The following is a 27,380-nucleotide window of genomic DNA, read 5'->3' as shown; positions in this document are numbered from 1 at the left end:
CCACAGTCCTAGGAGGACAGTGGAGGAGAAGGGATTGTGGTGTGGGGATGATTTCTCATTTTCCCTCTCACTTGTCCCTTTGTTTCTCTGATAAGTCCACTTGCCCTATAGACTCCATGATATCCGGTGATCAGATCAGACTTTAGATCATTTGGAAAAAATATGTACATTAGATCAAATCAAAATAGTTACTTTAGTAGCAACTATCAAGAACTTAAAAAATAAAACTCTATATATTCAAAACTTAAATCATATGTAGTGTTTTTAACTTTAATGAGCATAAAGTTCTTTTTACTTCAATATATTGGATTCTAACCCTATACAAATCATTGTAGAATATAAAAAGATGAAGACACAAATAAGGGAGTGATAAAAGATTAGGGGAAAACAGTACTAAATAAAAACATGTATCACTTTAGATTATAAGCAGTTGCATGCCAGCATGCAATTACCAAATTAATCTAAAAAGATACCATAAAATAGTCACATCTTACTGCCCAAGTTCAAAACAATCTGTCCCTCTGGTGAGATCAATATACTCAATGCCATCACATATACAAGGGGGCTTCAAAAAGTTCATGGAAAACAGAATTAAGGAATTAAAAGACAAAAATACAGACCAGCAGATGGTGTAGCAGTCACATCACTGGAGTAGCATATGGTCAATTGCGGTTTGAGTCCTGGACCTGGTGGCTTGAAAATCATGCTGGGTGCATGTATATGCATGCCCAAGATCTCAGGAGGAGAAAGGAGAAGGAACTGCAGCATGGCCATCCCCCCTGAGGAGTGATCTCTCATTTTCCCTCTCACTGTTACTATCTGTTTCTCTCTCTGAAGATAAAAATAAAAAATATAAATTTTCTTTCTCGACTCAAGCCCCATCAAGTTCAATACACTTTTGTAAGCAACTGTAACAGCCACTGAGTCCATTCATAAAAAACTGAGGAATTTAATGGTGTCAAGGAAGTCTGGTTCACACTATGAAATGAAAAAAAAAAATGAAGCCCTTTGAAGCTTAAGTTTAAGAAACAAGAAGAAGTCAGATGGGTGGCCAGCAGGTGGCGTGGCGGTTGGAGGCACTGGACTCCCATGTGGCCGACCACGGTTTGAGTCCTGGTCCGGGAGGCTTGCTTTCCTATTCTCTCTTTCTCCCTCTCTGTCTCTCTCAGGTCAAATTGAACAAATAATAATGATAATAAATAACATAAAATAAAATAAAAATAATTAAAAAGTCAGATGTAGCCAAATCAGAAGTATAACATGGATGCCTAATAATTTCCTATTTAAATTCTACAAAATTGCTCTTGTTTGGTGAGTGAAATGAGCAGAAGCATTGCCATGGTGAAGGACTCTATGGTGAAGTTTTCCCAAGCATTCATCTGATGAAACTTCAGTTAACTTTCTTGAAACACTCTCATAATAAGCAGATGTCAGCATTCTTTGACTCTCCAGAAAGTCAACAAGCAAAATGCCTTGAGCATTCCAAAAGACTGCTGTCAGGACCTTTGCTCATAACTGCTTTTGCTTTGTCTGGACCACTTCCACCTCTTGGTAGCCATACTTTGTGCTTTACCTTCAGGAATGTACTAGTAAAGGCAATGTGTCATCTGCTGTTATTCTTCCCCAAGAAATGCTTCGGGATCTTGATTCCAGTTATTTACAGTTTCCACTGAAACTTGGCTCTTGTCTACAGATGACCTAAGCACAACAATTTTGGCACCACTGATGCTCAACTTTCATTTTTCAGTCAGAATTGTGTGAGCTGAACCAGTTGAGACGTCTATGTTGTTGGCTATTGTTTCTGTTGCTTATCTTTGGTCTTCTTCAATTAGGGCATGAAAAAGATTCATTTTTTCCTAGGAAAGTGGTATAGATAAGCCTGCCACTCAGGACCTCATCTTTCCAATCATTTCGTCCTTCTTAAAAGAAATTATCCATGAGACCAGCCATTAGCGTAATGGCTATGTCGCTGGACTCCCATGTAGTCAACCACGGTTTGCATCCTGGACCCGGTGGCTTAAAACTCACGCCAGGCACGTGTGCATGCATGCCCAAGATCCCGAGAGAATGGAGTAGAGGAGACAGTGGTGTGGCCATCCCCCCTGGGGGGTGATTTCTTGCTTTCTGTCTCTGTCTGGCAAGTGCAAGTGCCCTATAGCAAAAACCTCTAAAACAAAAACAAAAACAAAAACAAAAGATCCATTTGTAAACTGCTCATTTCCTTGGGGTATTGTCCCCCTAGACTTTTGGTAAAGCATCAGTGATGTCACTATTTTTCTACCCAAGGCTCACCATAAATCAGATGTTTGTTATTGCTTCAATTTTAGCAGAATTCATACTGTCTGATAGGGACTCTTTTGTCTTACCCTTTTTAGTGCCTCAAACCAGATTCTGTTCAGACATGTTATAATGAATTAGTGCAAGTTTATTTTGGTGTAAAAAAAGGAAAAATTAAAAAAAGAAATCCATGCATTTTTTAATGATACATTTTCCATGAACTTTCCAAAGACCCTCTTGTATGCTTGGCAACACCAAACCTTTATGTTTTCTAAGTCAACATGCTCTCCCTCTTCCTAACATCCAGACTCCATCTCCCTAGATCCACTCTCTTCATGGAAACTTTCCTAATTATTACTGTTTACAAGAACTGCTGGTCATTTTGGAGAAGGGAGCAATTATAAAAATAACCAGGAAATAGCATTGGACACTTAATATTTCCTATTTGTGTGGGTCCCCAACACTGCATAAATTCTTGAATGGCAATTTGTTTTTTTGTTCCCTCTTAATAACACCTATTAATACTCCAACTTTCTTTTTTAAGCAAATCTATTATCAAAGTGTCCCTTACCTTCTCGAGCTAAATCACCCACATTAACGTATTTCAGTCCTGATCTTGATGCAAGTTCTTTGCCTAGTGTGGTTTTTCCAACCCCTGGTGTACCTGTAAGAAAAGTCACAGAAAAATACTGTTTGTGAAATAGAAATTTGTGAATAGACTTCAATCATCTTTTCCCTTCCTAAGATTCCAAATAAATGAAGTGAAAAATACTTTAACTAGCAGTATGTGAATTAATATACACTACAACCTAATCAAAATTTCTCAAAGCCAGTTGGATCTCATGCAGTAATATATGATTCTCCAGGAGTAGAGCTTGGCAGTTATGATGTGGGTTCAGACTGCCCACCACCATCACTGCCCAGAATAAAACTAATCACCTAAAATCATTACCATCACTTACCTAATTTAAAAAAGACTAATAAAGATGTACAATGACTATATGTCAATTATAATTACAATTTCTTTAAAAAAGGAAAAAATTAAGAAGTTATTTAAGGGAATAATATTAGCAGCTCTGAAAGATGGTTCATTACCACTGCTGACCCTGAAATCCTTGCCTAGGGGCGAATACTATAAACCAATTTCTTAAATAGGTTATGTACCCCTTATCTAAAATGCATGGGACCAAAGTGTTATGGATTCGATTTTAGAATATTTACATATACATAATCAGGTATCTTAGGGCTATGATCCAAGTCAAAAAAACAAATCTGTTTCATATATACCTTATACACATAGCTTCAAGACAGTTTTTTTTTTTTTTTTTCCCAAACTGCTTCACCTTGTTGTGGTCCTCCTACTTCAGCTGCCCAGCTGGGACTATACAGGTGTGTACCACCCCTTCAGCCTATAGGTTGAGCCAGAAATTGAACCTAGGCCTTCCCTGTGGTCCTAGTCTGTGGAAGAGCATTTTACTAGTGTACAACCACTGCTGGTCCTGAAGGTGATCTTGTATGATATTTTTGTACTGTAGGTTTTTTTTGTTTTGTTTTGTTTTGTTTTTTTACATTTCTTCCACGTAAGAGGGATAGAAATGGAGAGAGAAAGAAAGGGTCTTGATACCACAATACACTTTCAGATTTGGATCACGGAAATGTGTGAGGCTGGTATGCTCAGGGAGGTCTCCAGGTACAAAACCAGAACCTACCCAAGTGGACCAGTCTTGTTGTGTGCTTTCTGTCTGCCCCCTATATTTTAGAGTGGTTAAACTTGACCTGTTATATGAGGTGAGGTGTGGAATTCTCCACCTGTGGAATCATGCTGGTACTAAAAAGTTACAATTTTGGAATATCAGAGAACTTAAAAAAATATTGTGGAAAGACTGAATTAAAGAAGGAATTCATTTTGGTACACAAGATTTTTGAAATACAGTTTTCTTCATAATATGCATTTTCCATGAACCTTTTGAAGACACTCCCCATTTTAGATTTTTAGATTAGGGACACTGAACCTGTATATCTTTTTCTTTATTTAATGATTATTTATTTTCATTATTTATTATTATTATTTTTAATTTGACGAAAGAGAGAGAGACAGATGGAGAGAAAGGGGAAGTGAGAAAGCAAGTTGCCAGGTCCAGGACTTGAAGCGCCGTTGACCACATGGGAGTCCGGAGCCTTAACCACCACACCACCTGCAGGCCCAGAAACTGTATCAAAGAAGTCCTATGCATGTGCACACACATATGTGTATATTTTGTGTGAATATGTACTACATATATCCCCTTTAACACAAACATTACATATGGGGACCAGCAGTTGGCGTAATGGCTATGTCGCTGGACTCCAATGTGGTCGACAGTAGTCGGAGTCCTGGACCCAGTGGCTTAAACTCATGCCAGGTGTGTGTGCAAGCGTGCATGCGTTAGGCTTTAAGTACAGTGAATATGTTCAGTCATTACTACGTATTGAGTGTCTGATGGTTTTTGAAAGCTCAGGAGGCAGTCTGCATTTTTTTCACTTGTTTTTAGTGTAACTAGGTTTGGCAGCTCTATATAAGTTTTTTGCATCTAAAAAAAAAAAAAAAAAAAAAACTCCACGTAATTCTTTACCTTCTCTCTTTTTTCTGTTTCATTTCAAGGTAATTAAATGCATAGTTTTCAGCTATTCAGGTTTAATGCCACAGGGATTATTAAATTTGAGTACTGTAATTAAAAAGACAAACCAAATATCCATGCAGGGAAATAACATTCACTGTAAGTCCATTATAATACACCAACTCTGAACTCAAAAGATTGCCAATAAATGCTCATTCTCAATTTTTTTTTTTTTCTTTTGGAGAGGTTTTTACTATGGGATGCATGTGCTTGCCAGACGTAGAGAGAAAGTAAAAAATAAGTTCCCCAAGGGGAATGGGCACATTGCAATCCCTTCTCCATTCTCTCCAGATTTTGGTCACCCATGCGCATGGGATAGGCATGTGGGAGTCCAGTGCCTTAACCACTGTACCACCTGCTGGCATCACCCCCACTCCAGATTTCTGACAAAAATGATTTAATATTTTAAAAACCACAACATTGGGGCCAGCATTCAAAGTGGTGGTTAGGGCGCTGGACTCTTTCTCACAAGGCCAACTGCGGTTTGAGTTCTGGACCTGTGGGCTTGCTTTCTCACTTTCTCTCTCTCCCCTAGTCCCTCTCTGGTCAAATTACAACAAACAACCGAACAAATAAGTTAAATTATTCTTTTAAAGTAATAATAATAAGTATCTTTTTTTAAAAAGGACATCACCTGACCCATGCAAATCAGATGCTGCCTTGGGTGGTTATCTGTAGCACTCAGAAACAGGACTTGTATGGGGCCAGCACATTTATACTTTGTTAAATGGTAAGTTTACTGCTCTGTTCCATAAAGAATCTCTTTATTTTCCTTTTTTTTTTTTTTGAGTGGTCTTTGCTATAGGGCGTGTGCGTTGGCCAGAAAGACAGAGAGACAGAAAGCGACAAAGGATGGCCACGCCACAATCCCTCCTCCTCTCGGGATCTTGGACACGCACGCCCGGTGTTGAGTTTAAGTCACTGGGTCCGGGACTCGAACCGCGGCCAGTCTACATGGGAGTCCAGGGACATAGCCATTATGCCAACTGGTCCCAAGAACCTCTTAATTTTTCTTTATCTTGCAAAACCATTTAGATTGTTCCATGTTTGACCTATGATTCTATTCATTGCTGCAACTTAAACACTTTCAGGCCCAAGCCCCAACAACCTTCTTGGGTGTACTTTCTTTCTTTTCCTTTCTTTCTATTAAACATTATTTTATACCAAAAAAAAAAAAAAAAAAAAAAACCACTTTCAGGACCAAATGTCCAGGAACCATATTCTTTAAGGCATTATTTTAGTTCACTGCTAACATGCACCCTGGGCATGGCTCCAAAGAACCAGAACAGTCCCAGGGACAACTTAGCAATTTCACACTTCTACACGAGAAACGACCAGAAATATCCAGTAAATGCTTAAACAAACAACCAAACAAAAAACAACAGGGACCAGTAGGTGGTGTGGTGGTAAGGACACTGTACTCCCACATAGCTGACTACGTTTCGGGTCTCAGGCCTGGCAGCTTGCTTTCTCACCTTCCCTCTCTCTCTCTCTCTCTCTGTCCCTCTCTTGTCAAATTTAAATAAATTAAGTTAGATAAAATAATTCTTAAAAAAAAAAAAAACAGCCTCTGCTGCTGACTCATCAAACGTATACAGTAAACTAGACCACAAACATCCGAACACATTTATAGAAATCTAATCTGGGAGGAGTATCTCAGATGCACAAAAACAAAACAAAACACAAAAAAAGATACGGCAAAGGAAGTATAGGGAGACAACAGATCTACGATGAACAGATCTAGTACGGGTAAGACACTGCCCTTACCTCGCTTAAAAATCCTAAAGCCAACTCTGCCAAGGAATTCGAAACTGGTTTACAAACAAAAACCCGGATACAGAGAGATTAAGCAGCTCTCTGTCAAAGAGGCTGGATTTGCGCCCCTCCCGGGACCTACCCCAAGAGCCTCCCACCGCCGGAATTAACCTGCCGCGCCCCTCCCCCCGCCGCCCCCCGGCCGCCCGCCGCGGTCCGGAGGCCCCGACCGAGGCCCTGACAACCGCCACGCGGCGCTCGACCGGCGCAGACCCAGCCCAGAGCGGGCCCCTCTCGGGCGCCCGAGGCCTCAAGCACTCGGCGTCCCCTGCCTGCCCCGCCGTCCAGCCCCACACAGCCGCGTGCCCTGACCGGTGAGCAAGATGTTCGGAAGCACCATAGTCTTCACGGCGATGGCTCCGGGCGCCTCGGTTTAGGCGCTGCCGGGAGGCGCGCCGCCCCACGGGGGGGACCCGGAAGGGGCGGGCAGCGGCAAGCGCCGGCAGCCCCGAGGTGCTCGAGGGCCCGCGCGGCGCTCCTGACCTAGCTCCCCGGCCCAGCCGCCCTCCATTAGTTACCTAGCCTTCTATGATGTGCTTCCGTCTCCTGTTCCGAGGCAGGGGCACAACTTGGGTTCGCGTTTTGGATCAGGCAGCACTCTGGATGCCTAAGTCACGCACTCCTTTGTCGGCCCCCGCCCTTCAGCCTGTGTCGCGGAAACGCCGACCAGTCTGGAAGGTCCCCAGGAGGCGGGACCTTCGAGAGGCACGGCTATTCCGTGCAGCACCGTGTGGCTGCCGTTCCACCTGGAGTACAGCCCGGTCTCCTCCGCTCCTCTCCTCCCACTAGGGGATGCGGCTCCCGGGAAGTAAGGCCGCCGCCGTGTCATATACGTATGTCCTGGATTCGCTTTGCTGGGCCATCGTCGCTCCTCCTCCGGACCCGCCCATCGCGTCTGGGGACTGAAAGGGTGGGAGTGCAGAGCCCTGGCCTGGAGGGGAGGATACTGCTTATTACAGGATTACGTTGGACTAATATCCGAGTTTAATGTCCCTGTGCAGTCTTTGGGGTAGTGGTGGGTCTGGGGGCCTTAGTATTGAAGGACTTTCCTATTTCTGATGTCTCATTGCAGGAACCCAGAATCATCAGGGACAGTTACTTGCTTTATAAAGGAGGTAAATGTCAGTGTTGTTTTTAAGGAGTGACTCATGTCCTCATCATAACACTTTGCATCTTTTATTTTGACAGGCCTATTCTGCTCACTCAAATAGGTGTTTTTCCACCTATGTACCTTTTTGAAACTTCAATGACTCTAATGAACGATTTTTTGGGAAGGGTGAACAGTTTGTTTTCTAGTGAGTGAGAGTGTTCATTTTGTAAGTTATGTACGTCTCCAAACTAAAGTACAGTACATCTTCTAACATATAGGTTTGAAGGTCTTAAAAAAATAACTAAACTTTTGTTTCGGCTAACTTAAAATCGTCAAGTTTGCATAAGCACTGAAGAATTATGAAAGTTGAAAATAGTGTTGCCACGAAATTTCTTAGTAATATTTTCAAATAAGGAAAGCAGTTACTAGAAAAAAAATATTTGAAATAAGTGACAAGTCTGAATTTCTTATATTTTGCTTTTTTCTTTTCGTAATTTTGGAAAGAACTAATTATTTTGAAATATGGAAAGCTTTAATTTTCAGTATAAGGACTGCTTAAATAGTACTGTCTGTTTTTTTAAAGAAGTAATTTATTTTTATTACATATTTCTAAAAATTTGTTATGAGTTACATGCATTCCCCAGAGAGAGAGAGAAAGTGAGAAAGCAAACCACCAGGTCCAGGACTCAGACTGCTGTCAGCCCTGTGGGAGTCTAGTGCCGTAAGCACCATGCCACCCACTGGCCCCAGTATTGTCTAATTTTTCTTAATTGCAAAAGGTTGGTACACAAAATTGTAGTTTTTCTGTTTTCTGTAGTACATCTGAGTTCAGGTGGAAAACTCTACTTGTAACACCATAAAGAGACATAGTTGCAGTCATTAAAAGTGGAATTTATTTTAGCATTTCGATTTCCTATTTGGATTATTATGTTATCTATTACTAGTTCTTGAGCCTTAACTTTCTCATATTGATTATATGAATATATATTGTAATTCCATATTTATAGTTTTTCTTGTTTTGAGGAGTTTTTTGTTTTCTCTTTTTTCCCTAGGTGAATTATACTTCAGTGTACTACAGGTTGTATACCACGGATGGGAACTGTAAAAGTTTATAATGTCAGAAACTATTCTTAGACCAAAGGTATCTTCTACAAAGGTATGACAAAAATGTGACAGATATGACACTAAAATAGCCATGTAATAATAACCTAAAAAAAGAGTACACATATTTATATTTACTCTTCATAACTTATCATTGCCATCCAAGTAATTGTGCCCAGTTTGTTTTAATTAGTGATCATAACTATTGATATATGCTGTAAGCACAACCCCACTTTTGAAAAAGCATTTATACTCCCAGTCACCAAAGAGAAAGTCTAAAACTCTTGAATGAAAGAGCATATAAGAGAGAAATATAAATAGCAGCTTGTATTACAGCTTAACCACAGGCCCTACACCTTAGAATTCATGTGGTTCAATGTGTCAGTTATCAGCAAGTGCGGGGTTCGGGGGGTGGGATGGAGGTCCAACAGTGTCATACTCTGGCCAGGTAGCTCTTTCACTAATGGTGGCTCTAATTTTTCTTTGATCTTAAGTAAATTTATTTCTACTCTTTCTCTTTAAGTAAATAGGAGTCCATATTAATAGAAGAAATAAATATATAATATGTATTAAGTAATGGGACAGCTGGTGATGGGGTGAAGACAGCTGCATCATGGAGTTCCAGTCTCAGCAATTTGTAATACATGCTAAGGGGCCCAGCAGGTGGCATGGTGGTTAAGGGCGCTGGACCTTCCACATGGCCAATCATGGCTCAAGTTCTGGACGTGGCGACTTGCTTTCTCACTTTGCACCTCTCTCCCTTTCTCTCCCTCCCTCCCTCCCTCTCTGGTTAAGTAGAAAAAGAGAGAGGGAGGGAGGGAGGAAAGAAGTTAAATAAATTAGAAAGAAAGACAGACAGACAGACAGACAGACAGACATACTAGTTGTATGTATGCCCAAAGTCCCAAGAGGAGAATGGAGGAAAGGGATTGTGGCATGGATCCCCCCCCCATGGGTTCTCTCTGTCTCTGTCTCTCTCTAGTGAGCACATACCCTGTAGCAAAATTGTTAAGAAAAGATACATAAGGGGGCCAGCAGGAGCGGAATCATTAGGGTGCTGGACTCCCACTTATTTGACTGCAGTTTGAGTCCCTGACCTGGCAGCTTGAAACTCACACTGTGCACATGTGTATGTGTGCCCAGAATCCCAAGAGGAGAATGGAGAAGGGGTACAGTGTGGCCCATCCCCCCAGGGGGTGATTTCTCTCTTTCTGTCTGTCTCTCTTTGCCTCTCCAGTGAGCGCATGTGCCCTATAGCAAAAATTTCTCACACTCACATAAAGAAAAGATGTGTAAGAAGTATACAAATTACAATTATTATCAAAAAATTTGCTATGAAAAAATACTTTCATGTCCTCTTAAATATAAAAAAAAGAGCCAAAATTATAGTAATACCAGTGATGATTTTTTGATGAGGAAGAAATTAATTGGTTAGCCATGACACAGATCTTTTTCCCAGTGATCTTCTTTTTTTTACTTATTGCTAATGATATTCCTAACTCTATGTCTTAAAAGAGAGAAATGTGTCTTAGCATTCAGAAAATACTTATAAGCCCCAAATGATCTCCCCAGAGCCATCTTTTAGCTCCAATTTTTAGTTCTTTTTCTCCTAGAAAGAAGCATTGTCTAATAAATAGGTTATAGTGATGGCTGGCTACTCTTGAAGGAAAATGTAATCTGGGTTCCAACTTGTTAACCAGGTAGCAACTCCCAATGCCAGGTGCTAAGCTAAACGTTTCTAGATCTCCTCCGCTCCTCTCCTCCCACTAGGGGATGCGGCTCCCGGGAAGTAAGGCCGCCGCCGTGTCATATACGTATGTCCTGGATTCGCTTTGCTGGGCCATCGTCGCTCCTCCTCCGGACCCGCCCATCGCGTCTGGGGACTGAAAGGGTGGGAGTGCAGAGCCCTGGCCTGGAGGGGAGGATACTGCTTATTACAGGATTACGTTGGACTAATATCCGAGTTTAATGTCCCTGTGCAGTCTTTGGGGTAGTGGTGGGTCTGGGGGCCTTAGTATTGAAGGACTTTCCTATTTCTGATGTCTCATTGCAGGAACCCAGAATCATCAGGGACAGTTACTTGCTTTATAAAGGAGGTAAATGTCAGTGTTGTTTTTAAGGAGTGACTCATGTCCTCATCATAACACTTTGCATCTTTTATTTTGACAGGCCTATTCTGCTCACTCAAATAGGTGTTTTTCCACCTATGTACCTTTTTGAAACTTCAATGACTCTAATGAACGATTTTTTGGGAAGGGTGAACAGTTTGTTTTCTAGTGAGTGAGAGTGTTCATTTTGTAAGTTATGTACGTCTCCAAACTAAAGTACAGTACATCTTCTAACATATAGGTTTGAAGGTCTTAAAAAAATAACTAAACTTTTGTTTCGGCTAACTTAAAATCGTCAAGTTTGCATAAGCACTGAAGAATTATGAAAGTTGAAAATAGTGTTGCCACGAAATTTCTTAGTAATATTTTCAAATAAGGAAAGCAGTTACTAGAAAAAAAATATTTGAAATAAGTGACAAGTCTGAATTTCTTATATTTTGCTTTTTTCTTTTCGTAATTTTGGAAAGAACTAATTATTTTGAAATATGGAAAGCTTTAATTTTCAGTATAAGGACTGCTTAAATAGTACTGTCTGTTTTTTTAAAGAAGTAATTTATTTTTATTACATATTTCTAAAAATTTGTTATGAGTTACATGCATTCCCCAGAGAGAGAGAGAAAGTGAGAAAGCAAACCACCAGGTCCAGGACTCAGACTGCTGTCAGCCCTGTGGGAGTCTAGTGCCGTAAGCACCATGCCACCCACTGGCCCCAGTATTGTCTAATTTTTCTTAATTGCAAAAGGTTGGTACACAAAATTGTAGTTTTTCTGTTTTCTGTAGTACATCTGAGTTCAGGTGGAAAACTCTACTTGTAACACCATAAAGAGACATAGTTGCAGTCATTAAAAGTGGAATTTATTTTAGCATTTCGATTTCCTATTTGGATTATTATGTTATCTATTACTAGTTCTTGAGCCTTAACTTTCTCATATTGATTATATGAATATATATTGTAATTCCATATTTATAGTTTTTCTTGTTTTGAGGAGTTTTTTGTTTTCTCTTTTTTCCCTAGGTGAATTATACTTCAGTGTACTACAGGTTGTATACCACGGATGGGAACTGTAAAAGTTTATAATGTCAGAAACTATTCTTAGACCAAAGGTATCTTCTACAAAGGTATGACAAAAATGTGACAGATATGACACTAAAATAGCCATGTAATAATAACCTAAAAAAAGAGTACACATATTTATATTTACTCTTCATAACTTATCATTGCCATCCAAGTAATTGTGCCCAGTTTGTTTTAATTAGTGATCATAACTATTGATATATGCTGTAAGCACAACCCCACTTTTGAAAAAGCATTTATACTCCCAGTCACCAAAGAGAAAGTCTAAAACTCTTGAATGAAAGAGCATATAAGAGAGAAATATAAATAGCAGCTTGTATTACAGCTTAACCACAGGCCCTACACCTTAGAATTCATGTGGTTCAATGTGTCAGTTATCAGCAAGTGCGGGGTTCGGGGGGTGGGATGGAGGTCCAACAGTGTCATACTCTGGCCAGGTAGCTCTTTCACTAATGGTGGCTCTAATTTTTCTTTGATCTTAAGTAAATTTATTTCTACTCTTTCTCTTTAAGTAAATAGGAGTCCATATTAATAGAAGAAATAAATATATAATATGTATTAAGTAATGGGACAGCTGGTGATGGGGTGAAGACAGCTGCATCATGGAGTTCCAGTCTCAGCAATTTGTAATACATGCTAAGGGGCCCAGCAGGTGGCATGGTGGTTAAGGGCGCTGGACCTTCCACATGGCCAATCATGGCTCAAGTTCTGGACGTGGCGACTTGCTTTCTCACTTTGCACCTCTCTCCCTTTCTCTCCCTCCCTCCCTCCCTCTCTGGTTAAGTAGAAAAAGAGAGAGGGAGGGAGGGAGGAAAGAAGTTAAATAAATTAGAAAGAAAGACAGACAGACAGACAGACAGACAGACATACTAGTTGTATGTATGCCCAAAGTCCCAAGAGGAGAATGGAGGAAAGGGATTGTGGCATGGATCCCCCCCCCATGGGTTCTCTCTGTCTCTGTCTCTCTCTAGTGAGCACATACCCTGTAGCAAAATTGTTAAGAAAAGATACATAAGGGGGCCAGCAGGAGCGGAATCATTAGGGTGCTGGACTCCCACTTATTTGACTGCAGTTTGAGTCCCTGACCTGGCAGCTTGAAACTCACACTGTGCACATGTGTATGTGTGCCCAGAATCCCAAGAGGAGAATGGAGAAGGGGTACAGTGTGGCCCATCCCCCCAGGGGGTGATTTCTCTCTTTCTGTCTGTCTCTCTTTGCCTCTCCAGTGAGCGCATGTGCCCTATAGCAAAAATTTCTCACACTCACATAAAGAAAAGATGTGTAAGAAGTATACAAATTACAATTATTATCAAAAAATTTGCTATGAAAAAATACTTTCATGTCCTCTTAAATATAAAAAAAAGAGCCAAAATTATAGTAATACCAGTGATGATTTTTTGATGAGGAAGAAATTAATTGGTTAGCCATGACACAGATCTTTTTCCCAGTGATCTTCTTTTTTTTACTTATTGCTAATGATATTCCTAACTCTATGTCTTAAAAGAGAGAAATGTGTCTTAGCATTCAGAAAATACTTATAAGCCCCAAATGATCTCCCCAGAGCCATCTTTTAGCTCCAATTTTTAGTTCTTTTTCTCCTAGAAAGAAGCATTGTCTAATAAATAGGTTATAGTGATGGCTGGCTACTCTTGAAGGAAAATGTAATCTGGGTTCCAACTTGTTAACCAGGTAGCAACTCCCAATGCCAGGTGCTAAGCTAAACGTTTCTAGATTTATATTGTTAGTGTGTTTAGAAAACTCATTTTAAAATGCCTAATTACTAGAAAAACTTTATTAATACTTTTAAATATTTTGAAACTAAAATTGCCCAACTTAGTATCGTTCTCTATATACATTTACAAAGGAGTTTAAAGAAAAGGAAACAATGGAGGGAAAAACAGAGAGGTTAGGAGTTTATATAGACCAGAAAAGCATAAAATACACCTCACTGATTTTCTTGTTCTCTTGCCCCAGTGATCTTTCTTTCTTTTTTTTTTTTAATTTTTCTGGACAATGCCGGCATGTGGATCTTTTTTTTTTATAAATTTTTAAAAATTTATTCATTCATTCACTCTAATTTGACCAGAGAGAGGCAGACACATAGAGAGTGAGAGAGAGAGGGAAAGTGAGAAAGCAAGCCACCAGGTCCAGGACTTGAACCCTGCTCAGCCATGTGGGAGTGTCCAGCACCTTAACCACCACGCCACTTGCTGGCCCCTTGCCCCAGTAATCTTTCTAATGATGATCCTTAACATCCCTAGGCAGCCTGCCTCACATAAAAATATTAGTTGTTCCATTCACTGAAAAGAAAAATAACGTAGTCCTAAATCTTAAAACTGTCATGGAGGCCAGGAGGTGGCGTGGTGGTTAAAGGCACTGGATTCCCACATGACTGACTGCAGTTCAAGTACCAGACCTGGAGGCTTACTTTCTCACTTTCCCTTTCTCTCTCTGTCTCTCTCTCCAGATTAATAATAACAACAGATAGAATTGAATAAATAAATCTTTTTTTTAAAGAATTATTTAATTTTATTTATTCATTCATTTATTTTAATTTGGCTAGAGAGAGACACAGAGAGCGAGAGAGAGGGAAAGTGAGAAAGCAAGCCACCATGTCCAGGACTCAAACTGTGGTTGGCCATGTGGTAGTGTCCAGCACCTTAACCACCATGCCACCTGCTGGTCCCCAATAAATCATTTTTTTAAAAAACTGACATGGATTATTTGGGTATATGAAATTGTTATTAGTTCTCTTTTTTTTAAAAAGGTTTTTGCTGTAGGGCACATGTGCTTGTGAAAGAAACAGAGACAGTAAGAAGGAAAGTGAGAAGTTATCCCCCAAGGGGGTGGCCATGTTTCAGTCCTTCCTCCATTCTCCTCCTGGGATTTTTGGGTACACATATACATGCTTCTGGCATGATTTTCAAGCCTCTGGGGCTGGGACTCGAACCACAGTTGGCCATATGAGAGTCCATTGCCTTAACCACCATGCCACTTGCTTTCCCCAGTTTTTAAATATTTTAAGCTGGTAAGGCATGTTCTACATTTACTGCTATATCCAGTTAAAATAATATTTTATTTATTTTGTTTTCTTCTGTCTTTATAAGGAATTTTAATGTTTATATTTCATTCCTACAGTGAAATGAAAAAAAATTCCTACTCTATCTTGGGAAGGTTACAATTAATAAAAGACTTAAGTTTGTGTTCATTACTCTTTACATGGCATTCACCATTTCCATAGTGAAGTAGACAAGTACACATTTACAATTTTTGTAAAGTAGAAAAATTAATGTACACAGAGCCAGTTTTACTAAAAAAATCAATTTGTAAGTTTTTTTGTTTTGTTTTTAGGTTTTTGCCATAGGGCATGTGCATTTCCCAGGCAAATAAAAGAGAGGTGGAAAGTGAGAAATCATCCCCCCGAAGGGATGGCCATGCTACAATCCCTCCTGCTCCAGACACCTCTCAGGAATTTAGGTGCACATGCACGTGCCCAGCCACCAGGTGTGGGACTCAAACCATGGTCAACCATGTGGGAGTGTAGTGCCTTAACCACTATACCACCTGCTGGCCCCAAGAGATCTTTATTTTAAATGTTATAAGTACATAAAAATTTTGCTTCCAAAATAGTTCAGCTATATACGGAATAGATGAAAAAAATAGTAATAATATGGTCATGATTCCTTTTTCTACAGGTAACAGACTGGGTAGACCCATCATTTGATGATTTTTCAGAAAATACAGGCATCTCTACTGTTCCTGCCACATCTTTAAGTGTGAATAACTCAAGTCATAGAAGAAAAAATGGACCTTTCACATTAGAAAGTAGTGGATTTCCAGCTAGAAAAAGAGGAAACCTATCTTCCATAAAACAAATTTCTGATCTCGAAAATTCAAAAGAATGTCTCTCTGAAAATGAACCATGGGTGGATAAATATAAACCAGAAACTCAGGTATTAAATAGCATATAAACATGACTATATAATTTAATTTCAGGGTATATGAAAGTAGGTGGGAAGGAGAAAGATGTATATTTTCAGTTTTTACTCATAAGAATCTATGTTGTAAATTAACTAGAAAAAAATAATATGTAGATTTTTTAGTGTTCCAGGGCTCAGATTTTTCAACAATTCAGTTTCTCAGCCATTGATTCTTTATCGTAGATTTAATTTAAACCCAACATAAAATTGTCTCTCTTTTTTTATTTTAATTATTTTTTTGGAGAGGTTTTTGCTATAAGGGCATGTGTGCTCGCCAGATACAGAGAGACAGAGAGACAGAAAGCGAGAAATCACCCCCCAGGGTGGATGGCCACGCCGCAATCCCTTCTCCTCCATTCTCCTCTTGGGATCTTGGCACACATGCACACGTGCCTGGTGTGAGTTTAAGTCACCGGGTCCGGGACGCGAACCGCAGTCGACTACATGTGAGTCCAGCGACATTGCCATTACGCCAACTACTGGTCCCTAAAATTGTCTCTTTATTTTTTCAGTAAATGTAATGCCCATTTCTATTTCTTTCTCACATCCTTAATCCTAACTATATGTATGTGTGAGTGTACATATATATATTATTTTTTTCTTTTCAGAGGATTTTTTCCTTAAGGTATGTACACTTGCCAAATATAGAGACAGAGACTGTGAGAGGGAAAGTAAGAAATTGCCCCCCAGGAGGATGGCAATGCTGCAATCCTTTTCTCTCCATTCTCCTCCTAGGATCTTGGACATGCACACACACATGCCTGGTGTAAGTTTTAAGCTACCAGATCTGGGACTCGAACCACTGTTGGCCTTGCAGAAGTCCAACAATATAACTGCTATGCCATCTGCTGGCCCCAATCCTTACTATATTTTTTAAAATTTTGTACAGTAGTCCCCCCCTTATTTGTATTTATCTATGATCCAGAAATATTAAGCAGGAAGAGACCACATTCACATAACTTTTATTGCAATATATTGTTATCATTCAATCTTTCAGTGTTGTTTATATATTATATAAACTATATATTATATTTCATCATAGTGAGTATGTGGAGGGAAAAGCAGTATATATCGGGTTTGGTATTATTCTCTGTCTAGGCATCCATAGGGGTCTTGGAATATATCCCCTGTGCATAAAGGGGGACTTTAATTGCAGACTTACCGAAATTATCATATAGTAGTATCAGCTTAGGAATAAAAATTGTGTGTGATAATATAAAAATTCAAGTGTAGTCAAAAGGGTCTTTTTATTACAATGTAACTTTTGTCACAATACAATATTTTTTGTTAAATATAATTACTTTGTTAAAAATATTTAGGTTAATTTTTACTGACATACCAAAAGTCCTTGAGTTAAAATAGTGTAAACTTGAAATTTTTATTTTAGCACGAACTTGCTGTGCATAAAAAGAAAATTGAAGAAGTTGAAACCTGGTTAAAAGCTCAGGTCTTAAAACAGCAACCAAAACAGGTAATTATATAAATATATATTTAAAAAATATTTTACATCAAATATTTCTCCGACTTATAGGTAAAAAGTTAAACTTTTATGATGACTTTATTGAGATAAGTCCAGATCACCTCCAGTAGAAAATTTCCTGATCTTACTGTTAGGTCATAGCAAAAGTCATGACATATTTTTTGCATAGAAAAAACTATGTCATGACTTTACTGATAATCCAATACTTCTGACCTCTCTAGAAGTTTCAGAGACTTTAAGTTTTCCCTTTTTTTCTTTCTTTACATTTTATATCCTATTGTTGGAATAAGAGATAGTAGGCTAATTAGGGTATTAGAGTATTTATATTTAGCACGTCTGATTATCTCACACTGAAGCTAGGGGGCAGATTACATGTTAGTTTCTATACTGAATATAGCCTAAAACAGTCATTATCTATTTTAGGCTGGTGTTTTTCGTTTCATTTCCCATTTTCACAATTACATTCTTCCCCCCCCCCAAGGTAAATCATTTTTTTCTTCTCTCAATCTCTGCTTTTAAACTTTCTAATTTTGAGTTACTTTAAACACAAAGGAAAATAAAAACAATAGCAAAATTATTCATCTATACCTAATATACCCTTAGGTATTTTAAAGTAAATTGGAAACATTGTGGCATTGTAGCTATACTTACAAATACTTCAATATGCCTGTTTTTTTTCCCCCCTTTTTAAGAAAAAGCATTTGTTACTTTAACTCTACTACATCCATGTGTTAATGTTATCTTAACGATCAATTCATATTCATATTTCTCTAGATGTTCCTTTGTAGTTGGTTTGCTTCACCAGCATCTAATCAAGGATTACATGTTACATTTGCCTGTTATAAGGGTTTTTGTTTTTTTTTTAGGTTTTTGTCATTTGGTGCATAAAACTCACTGGAGAGAGACAGAGAAGGAAAGTGAGAAATCACCCCTTGGGGAGTGGAGTTGACCATGCTACAGCCCCATCTCTACCGTTCTTTGGGTATTTTGGGCACATGTGCACAGAAACCTGGTGTGATTTTCAGGCTGCTGGGTCTAGGACTCAAACCATGTTAGGCCATATAGGAATCCAGTCCCTTAACCACCACAGCACCTGCTGGCCCGTTCATAGAAAAAACTATGTCATGACTTTACTGATAATCCAATACTTCTGACCTCTCTAGAAGTTTCAGAGACTTTAAGTTTTCCCTTTTTTTCTTTCTTTACATTTTATATCCTATTGTTGGAATAAGAGATAGTAGGCTAATTAGGGTATTAGAGTATTTATATTTAGCACGTCTGATTATCTCACACTGAAGCTAGGGGGCAGATTACATGTTAGTTTCTATACTGAATATAGCCTAAAACAGTCATTATCTATTTTAGGCTGGTGTTTTTCGTTTCATTTCCCATTTTCACAATTACATTCTTCCCCCCCCCCAAGGTAAATCATTTTTTTCTTCTCTCAATCTCTGCTTTTAAACTTTCTAATTTTGAGTTACTTTAAACACAAAGGAAAATAAAAACAATAGCAAAATTATTCATCTATACCTAATATACCCTTAGGTATTTTAAAGTAAATTGGAAACATTGTGGCATTGTAGCTATACTTACAAATACTTCAATATGCCTGTTTTTTTTCCCCCCTTTTTAAGAAAAAGCATTTGTTACTTTAACTCTACTACATCCATGTGTTAATGTTATCTTAACGATCAATTCATATTCATATTTCTCTAGATGTTCCTTTGTAGTTGGTTTGCTTCACCAGCATCTAATCAAGGATTACATGTTACATTTGCCTGTTATAAGGGTTTTTGTTTTTTTTTTAGGTTTTTGTCATTTGGTGCATAAAACTCACTGGAGAGAGACAGAGAAGGAAAGTGAGAAATCACCCCTTGGGGAGTGGAGTTGACCATGCTACAGCCCCATCTCTACCGTTCTTTGGGTATTTTGGGCACATGTGCACAGAAACCTGGTGTGATTTTCAGGCTGCTGGGTCTAGGACTCAAACCATGTTAGGCCATATAGGAATCCAGTCCCTTAACCACCACAGCACCTGCTGGCCCGTTTGTTTTGTTTTGTTTTGTTTTTCTTTTAAATCTAGAAATAGTTCCTGCCATCCTCTCTCTTTCTCTAAGACATTAATTTACTGAAGAGATCAGGCCTATTGTCTAGGACTTGCTTTTAGCAAGCCTTTCATCCAACATTTTTGTCAAATCCCTAATCCATACCTTATTTCATGTGTGTTTCTGTTTAAAGACACCTTATGTAATGTATTTTGTTGATTCTTAGCATTGAACTCACAGCTAATAGCACTATAATTCGAAGACTGCCAGATTGAAAAGTAGAACTGGCTGTCTTCTGGGACCAAGTACAGCGGCCCTTACCTTTAATAACCAAGAGATACAAACAAGTGAGCAAGGATTACAGCCCACTACTGGATGTAGGAAATCATCTCATAATTATTTTTTACTTCTAAATTTTTAAAAATTTACTCTATGAGGAAATGTCACTTCATCCTACAACTTCTAGTCTCTCATTAGAGTTTATCTCTGGTTAAGATACATTTCTTCTTCTTTTTTTTTCCTTTGTTAGAGAATGTATGTGCTCACCAAAGAGAGAGAGAGAGTTGAAATCACCTCCCATCATCCTCCACGGGGCATGGTCACACCACAACTGCTTCTCCATGTCTGCCTTACTTTGAAACTTTGCATATAAACAAGCCCATGCTCAGCACTATTTATCAAGACACTTAGTTCAGGACTTAAATCACATGATTGGACATTGAGAATCTGACCACCTTAACTTCTAGGCTATGAAGCAGGCCTGGTATATTTCTTAAGAAATCTATCCAAACTGAGGCTTTCTCATAAAAATATACAGTATTGTATTAATAAATAAGAGGTCTGTATTAAGAATGAATTTTATGGGACCAGCAGTTAGTGTAATGGCTATGTCGCTGAACTCCCATGTAGTTGACCACGGTTCAAGTCCCAGACCCAGTGGCTTAAACTCAAACCAGGAACGTGTGTGTGCGTGCCCAAGATCCCAAGAGGAGAATGGAGGAGAAGGGATTGCGGCATGGCCATCCCCCCTGGGGGGTGATTTCTCACTTTCTCTCTCTCTGTCTTTCTGGCGAGCACACGTGTCCTATAGCAAAACCTCTCCCCCCCCCCAAAAAAAAATGAATGAATTTTATGGAAGCCCCCAGGTACTTGGGAGGTTAAGGCAGCTAAATCTCACATGGTGGACTGAGCTTCTCAAGTCCTGGACCTACAGCTTGAGAATCATGCTGGGCATGTGTGTGTGCATGCCCAAAATCCCGAGAGGAGAATGGAAAAGAGATAGTGATGTGGTCATTATCCAGGGAGTGATTTTTCTCTCCCTGGTAAGCACATGTGCCCTATAGCAGACTAAAACAAAACAACAGCAAGAACAAAAAGATTGAATTTTATGAGTTTAAGTAACCTCTCAAAACTTTGTTGCAGACATTACCTTCATAATTTAGCTGAAAGTTTATTGTTTTAATTTGAGTATTAAGTATCCTTTGGAAGGGATATAATATAAAAATTAAGGAGCTATTGGAAGAGAGACTTAAAGTTCAGGAAATAAAATTCTCTCATTTTATCTAAAACTGGTTTATTCTGGCTAGTGTCACTGCGAAATTTAGTCTGCATATTCCAGATATAAGTATTTGAAGATGTATTAAATTATATTTAGAAATAAAATTTCAGTCTTATTCTAGCATTCCAGTGATTTTGGTTTTTAATCGATGTTTGTATTTGGTTTTAGGGTGGGTCTCTTTTATTATTAACAGGTCCTCCTGGATGTGGAAAAACAACTACTATAAAAATACTATCAAAGGAGCATGGTATTCAAGTACAAGAGTGGATTAATCCAGTTTTATCAGACTTTCAAAGAGATGATTTCAAGGAGCTGTTTCATTCTGGTAAGGGTTGCTGTGAAGATAGTTGAAATAATGGGGGAAACTTACACTTATGAAACTATCATATGAAGCTCTGTGAGTGCATTTTGTCCCATTTTTCCAGTTTTATAAAACAGTTTCAGGAAAAGGAAGGAAAGGATGCCTCCATTAAAGGAGAATGGGATGCTTTGAGGATTAAGTCTTAAGTATTTTAAGTATTTTGTTAGATAACAAACACTTCTGTTTGTGTGGGGTTTTATTAGTTTTTTTGTTTGTTTGTTTGTTTGAGAGGTTTTTGCTATAGAGTGCATGCGCTTGCCGGAAAGACAGAGAGAGATATAAAGACAGAAAGCAAGATATCACCCCCCAGGTGGGATGGTCACGCCACAGTCCCTTCTCTGCCATTCTCCTCTTGGGATCTGGGGCACATATGCATGTGCACCCAGCGTGAGTTTAAGCCACCAGGTCAGGGACTCGAACCGCGATTGACTACATGGAAGTCCAGCAACATAGCCATTATGCCATCTGCTGGTCCCTCAAGCTCTTCTGTTTATATTACTTATATACTTTTTTCCAGGATCTGGCTGGGAGGTTGAACAGTGTACATAAAATCTTATTTTTTAAAAATGTAAATGAAATACCAATGTTAAAGGAACTTAACTCCCAGCTGTCAATAGATAGCTTAGGTCAGTAAATACCTGTTAGAATCAAAGCATAAGAAAAGACTGCCTTTGGAATTTGGAAGGAGGCCTTAAGACAGACATCCAGTTTAGAGATATATGATATCACATTGTAACTTCACACTTACACATTTTAGCCCTATTACTTTTATCTTTCAAAGATGTTTTTTTACTGAAACTATAGGTGCCTAAAAAAGTGGTAGCCAAATCTCTTAGGCCATTTTGAAATGGAAGGAATTGTGCAGAACAGTTTTATTATATTTTTATATGGAGTATCCCTCAAAGTCTCTTCTCTTGGCTCTTCTCAGCATGCATCGTGTATAACATGTCCTTGGAATGCACACCTTTATGCTGCTAGTATCCCATGATCCTGGAATTTTTACTGCTTTCTAGATAGTAACATTATTTTTGATGGTCGAATAAGTCTTTAAAGTTTTCAATTTAAAACATGTCTTCAGAGAAACTTCTCTCATCTCCTAATCAGTCATTCTGATTTTGTTGTTCAACTTCTTAAAAAATATTTAATTCCATTTTTTTTTTTTTTTTTAATTTGACCAGAGAGAGAAAGAAAGAAGGTGAGAAACCAAGCAGCGAGAGGAAAAGTGAGAAACCAAGCAGCCAGGTCCAGGACTTGAACCTTGGTCAGCCATGTGGGAGTCTAGCACCCTTAACCACCACATCACCTGCCGGCCTCTTGTTATTAAACTTTTATCACTGAAAATAATTCGTGTATAGTCTCACATTCATTTAAAATCTTCCTAGTGTAAGCTATATATATTTTTTTTGGAGAGGTTTTTGCTATGGGGCACGCGCGCTCGCCAGAAAGAGAGACAGAAAGCAGAATGGCCATGCAGCAATCCCTTCTCCTCCATTCCCCTCTTCAGATCTTTGGCACGCAGGCACCCGCACCCCACATGAGTTTAAGCCAGCGGGTCCAGGACTCGAACTGCAGTCAACTACGTGGGAGTCCAACAATATAGCCATTACGCCAACTGCTGGTCACTGGTATTTTTACTGAATTGTATGAATGCTATACTGAAAGGTGTCTTCTGAAGTCAGTTAACATTCATTGGTATAGATTCTTGTCTTTCGAAATAAATCATTTTAGGGGCCAGCAGGGAGTGTGGTGGCTGGGGCGGCTGGACTCCCCCATGGCTAACTGCAATTCAAGTCCTGGACCTGGCAGCTTGCCTTCTCACTTTCTCTCTCTCTCTGGTCAACTTCAAAAAACTAATGACAGTGAACAAAATTAAATAAAATAATTCTTAAAAAAAATGAAAAATGAATCTTACTCTAAGTCTGAACAATTTCATATAGTTAGAAGGCAATGCTATTGATGTATATGTAATTACATGTACATCATGTATATGTAATTGTATTTATAGATGTATATGTGTATACGTATGTATAATATTGGTGTATATATAATCTGTTTTTTTAAAAAAAGAGTGGTATGTTTTTCTTTATAGAATCAAGATTCCACGTATTTCCCTATCAATCTCAGATAGCAATTTTCCAAGAGTTTTTACTAAGAGCAACAAAATATAACAAACTACAAATGCTTGGAGACGACCTGAGGACTGATAAGAAGATAATTCTCGTTGAAGTAAGGATAGATTTTCTTTTCTTTTTCCTTTTTTTTAAAGAATTACTTATTTAATTCCATTTGTTACTAGTGTTTTTTAATTTGACTGGAGAGAGAGAAAGGGAAAGTGAGAATGTAAGCTGCCAGGTCTGAGACTCAAACTGTGATCGGCCACATGGGAGTCTGGTGCCTTTAACCACCAAACCACCTGTGGGGCCCCAAGTTAAGGACAGCTTTTAAAATACTACTAGAGTTATTGAGTAAACAATTTTTTTCCCTAGTTTTTATTTTTTATTATAGGGTTCTTGTACTCATCAGAGACAGAGATAAAGAGGGAGAGAGAGAAGAGAGAGAAAATTAAATCACCCCCGGGGGAGATGGCCATGGCCTCAGCCCCTTCTCTTATTTTCTGCTCTTAGTCCTTTAGGTATGTGCACATGTGCGTGGTTTTCAAGCAGGTGGGGTAGGGGTTCAAACCACATAGCCATGTGGGATCCAGTGCCTTCATCACCACACCACCTGCTTGCCCCCAGTTTTAAGAATTTTGCTAATGTGATAACATTAACTCCCAGACTGTGGTGTAGTGATTAAGGGAACTAGACCTCCTGTGATGACCACTGAGTTCAAGTCCTGGTCTGGTGCATGTGAGGTTTGTGCGCACCCTTGTGTGTGCAAAATCCCCACAGGATGGAGAAATGCAGGAGAAGAGATTGTAATATGGCCATGTTCCACTGGGGTGGTTTCTCCCTCTTCCTCTCTCAATTACTTCTCTGTGAAAACTACAGTTGGTAAAGCTACTCAGAAATTTGATTGAGGAGCTACCAGATGGCATGGTAGTTAAGGTGCTGGACTTCCACATGACTGATCACAGTTCAAGCTCCAGACCTATCAGCCTAAAAAGCATGCCTGGCATGTGTGCAACCAAAATCCCAGGAAGAGAATGGAGATGGAAGGATTGCAGCATGGCCATTCCCCCTGAGGGGTGATTTCTCACTTCCCTCTTACAGTCTTTCTGTGTTTCTCCAGAGAGCACACATGCCCAATGGCAAAAACCTTAAAAAAAATATTTTTATCAAAAATTGAAGTTCTCGGCACCAGCAGTTAGCGTAATGGCTATGTCGCTGGACTCCCACGTAGTCGACAGCGGTTCGCGTCCCAGACCTGGTGGCTTAAACTCACGCAGGGCGCATGTGCGTGTGTGCCCAAGATTGCGAGAGGAGAATGGAGGAGAAGGGATTGCGGTGTGACCATCCCCCCTGGGGGGTGATTTCTTGCTTTCTGTTTCTCTGTCTGTCTCTGTCTGTCTGGCGAGCACATGCACCCTATAGCAAAAAACTCTCAAAAAAAAAAAAAAATTGAGGTTCTCAGGGACCAGCAGTTAGCATAATGGCTATGTCGCTGGACTCTCACGTAGTCGACCGCGGTTCGAGTCCCAGACCCGGTGGCTTAAACTCACGCCGGGCGTATGTGTGTGCGTGCCCAAGATCCCAAGAGGAGAATGGAGGAGAAGGGATTGTGGCGTGGCCATCCCCTCTGGGGGGTGATTTCTCGCTTTCTGTCTCTCTGTCTCTCTCTCTTTGGCGAGTGCACATGCCCTATGACAAAAAACCTCTCCAAAAAAAAAAAATTTAAAAAAAATTGAGGTTCTCATAATGCATATAATTAGTATATTAGCCATTTCGTATGTCCTTAATATTTTTGAAATTTCTGGTTAAAATATGTAAGTTAGGGAACCAACAGGTGGCATGGTGCTTAAGGTGTTGAATTACCCCATAGCTAACTGTGGTTTGAGTCCCAGACCCCGCAGCTTAAAAATGCTGATATGTGCCTGTGTGCCCAGAATCCCAGGAAGAGAATACAGGAGAGAGGATTACAGCATGGCCATCCCCCCAAGGAGTGATTTCTCACTTTCCCTCTCTGTCTCTCTCTGTCTCTGGTCAGCAGTTGTTCCCTATGGTGAAAACCTAAAATAAAGTCAGATAAACCTTTTTTCTATCTTGACAAATATAAGCCCCAAAATAAACTCACAATGAAATAAAACTGAACTGGTATTTTTCCTGTGTTTTCAATAGGATTTACCTAACCAGTTTTATCGAGATTCTCATGCGTTACATGAAGTTCTAAGGTAAGTTTCAGTGAGGTATTCTAAAACCCTAAATTAAATGGCAAGTGCCTTAAATTTCAACATTGCTGTATTTTATTATTTTAGGAAATATGTGCGAATTGGTCGATGTCCTCTTATATTTATAATCTCTGACAGCCTCAGTGGAGATAATAATCAAAGGTTACTATTTCCCAAAGAAATTCAGGAAGAGTGTTCTATCTCAAATATTAGGTAAGCCATTTCAAATATAAAGTAAGGAATAAATTTCTGTTTATAATGTTAGTATCCCTGTTATGTTTTTAAATAAATCATTTACTACCATCTTTCTCCATAAAACTTTTACAGTTTCAACCCTGTGGCACCAACAATAATGATGAAATTTCTTAATCGGATAGTGACTATAGAAGCTAATAAGGTAAGTGTGATTGATTTGGATATTGGATAAGCCCATCTTAAGTGATATTACATAAACTGGAAGAGTTGAAAACATGATTATGGTACTTAAATTTGTACTACACTCATAAGATGTGTGTTTTTAGTAAATTTAGGAAATACTAATTTAAAAAACAGATTTTTTTAATTGCCAGCGGGTAGGTGTACTCCACCAAGAGTAGAGAAAACACCCCCTAACCCTCACAAATGGGGCATACTTAGGCCAGAATCCCTTCTCCATTTCTCCATTCTGTAGGGAATTTGGGCATATACGCACATATGCCTGGCATGTTTTTTAAACCACCTGCACTGGTGTTTGAACCACATGGTTGGCTATGTTGGGTCCAGTTTTCTTAACCACTGTTCCATGAGGCTGACCCTGCATCATTTCTTTTATACTTGCCAAATGAGATGATGAAAATAAGCTAATGAACTTTCTAATCTCAGAACATGGGTTTTTCTGCTACAAACCAACTAGATCTTTTATAAATACAATTTTTGTTGAACTGCCAGGATCATAGGAAGTAAGAGAAATCTCCAAGGAAGAAGTTGTTTTGAGGATCAAACACATTACTGTATATAGAGCACTTACCTGATTACTAGCAGCTATTAATAGTGAAAAATTAGAAATAAGCTGAACCTTAAAATAAGAGTTATTACAGTCACTATCGTGCCACTAATTACTTGAGAGTATTTAATGACATGGGGAAATGCACATAATTTAACATCATAATTAAAAAACACAAGATGGGAGTTGGCAGGTTGTGTGGTGGTTAAAGGCACTGAATTCCCACATGGCCAACCGTGGTTCAAGTCCTATACCTGGCAGCTGCTTTCTTGCTTCCCCTTACTCACTCTCTGTCTCTGTCTGGTCAAATTAAAAATTAATAACAACAAATGTAATCAAATAAATAACTCTGTTATGGAACAAAAATAATAATGAGACATGGGAGACCAGCAGATGACATAATGGTTATGTCACTAGACTCCCACATGGTTGACTGCGGTTTGAATCCCAGACCTGGCAACTTAAAATTCAGGCCAGACATGTGTGCATGCGTATGTGCCCAAAATACCAAGAGGAGAATGGAG

General features: G+C 39.1%; 2 protein-coding genes across 14 annotated transcripts in view; one reads left to right on the top strand and one right to left on the bottom strand.

Moving 5' to 3' along the window:
* Positions 1-7,153, bottom strand: part of AK6 (adenylate kinase 6) — a 23,491-nt gene extending 16,338 nt beyond the window's left edge. Inside the window, exons 1-2 of one of the 2 annotated variants that reach the window (XM_006169522.3) lie at positions 7,062-7,147; positions 2,849-2,941 (exon numbers count right to left, since the gene is read on the bottom strand). In XM_006169522.3, the coding sequence (XP_006169584.1) occupies positions 2,849-2,941; positions 7,062-7,089 (121 nt within the window). In that variant the 5' untranslated portion in view covers positions 7,090-7,147. Of the gene's footprint in view, positions 1-2,848; positions 2,942-7,061 lie in introns of both variants that reach the window. The other variant, XM_027768680.1, reaches the window with a different exon arrangement.
* Positions 7,154-7,273: 120 nt separating this feature from the next.
* RAD17 (RAD17 checkpoint clamp loader component) overlaps positions 7,274-27,380 on the top strand; it is a 48,010-nt gene continuing 27,903 nt past the window's right edge. For 2 of the 12 annotated variants that reach the window (XM_027768678.1, XM_006169516.3), the window contains exons 1-10: positions 10,685-10,754; positions 10,994-11,036; positions 12,064-12,167; positions 15,819-16,076; positions 17,491-17,574; positions 21,355-21,511; positions 23,637-23,773; positions 25,825-25,877; positions 25,962-26,087; positions 26,202-26,271. In XM_027768678.1, coding sequence (XP_027624479.1) covers positions 12,126-12,167; positions 15,819-16,076; positions 17,491-17,574; positions 21,355-21,511; positions 23,637-23,773; positions 25,825-25,877; positions 25,962-26,087; positions 26,202-26,271 — 927 coding nt within the window. In that variant the 5' untranslated portion in view covers positions 10,685-10,754; positions 10,994-11,036; positions 12,064-12,125. Of the gene's footprint in view, positions 7,660-7,821; positions 7,865-8,891; positions 8,996-10,684; positions 10,832-10,993; positions 11,037-12,063; positions 12,168-15,818; positions 16,077-17,490; positions 17,575-21,354; positions 21,512-23,636; positions 23,774-25,824; positions 25,878-25,961; positions 26,088-26,201; positions 26,272-27,380 lie in introns of those variants that run through there. The other 10 variants (XM_014584560.2, XM_014584559.2, XM_014584558.2 and 7 more) reach the window with 10 other exon arrangements.

Source organism: Tupaia chinensis, unplaced genomic scaffold (genome assembly GCF_000334495.1).
Source record: "Tupaia chinensis unplaced genomic scaffold, TupChi_1.0 Scaffold147123_1, whole genome shotgun sequence".
Taxonomy (NCBI): domain Eukaryota; kingdom Metazoa; phylum Chordata; class Mammalia; order Scandentia; family Tupaiidae; genus Tupaia; species Tupaia belangeri.
Note: the sequence above shows the minus strand (reverse complement) of the source record. Positions and strands in the feature narration are given on the sequence as shown.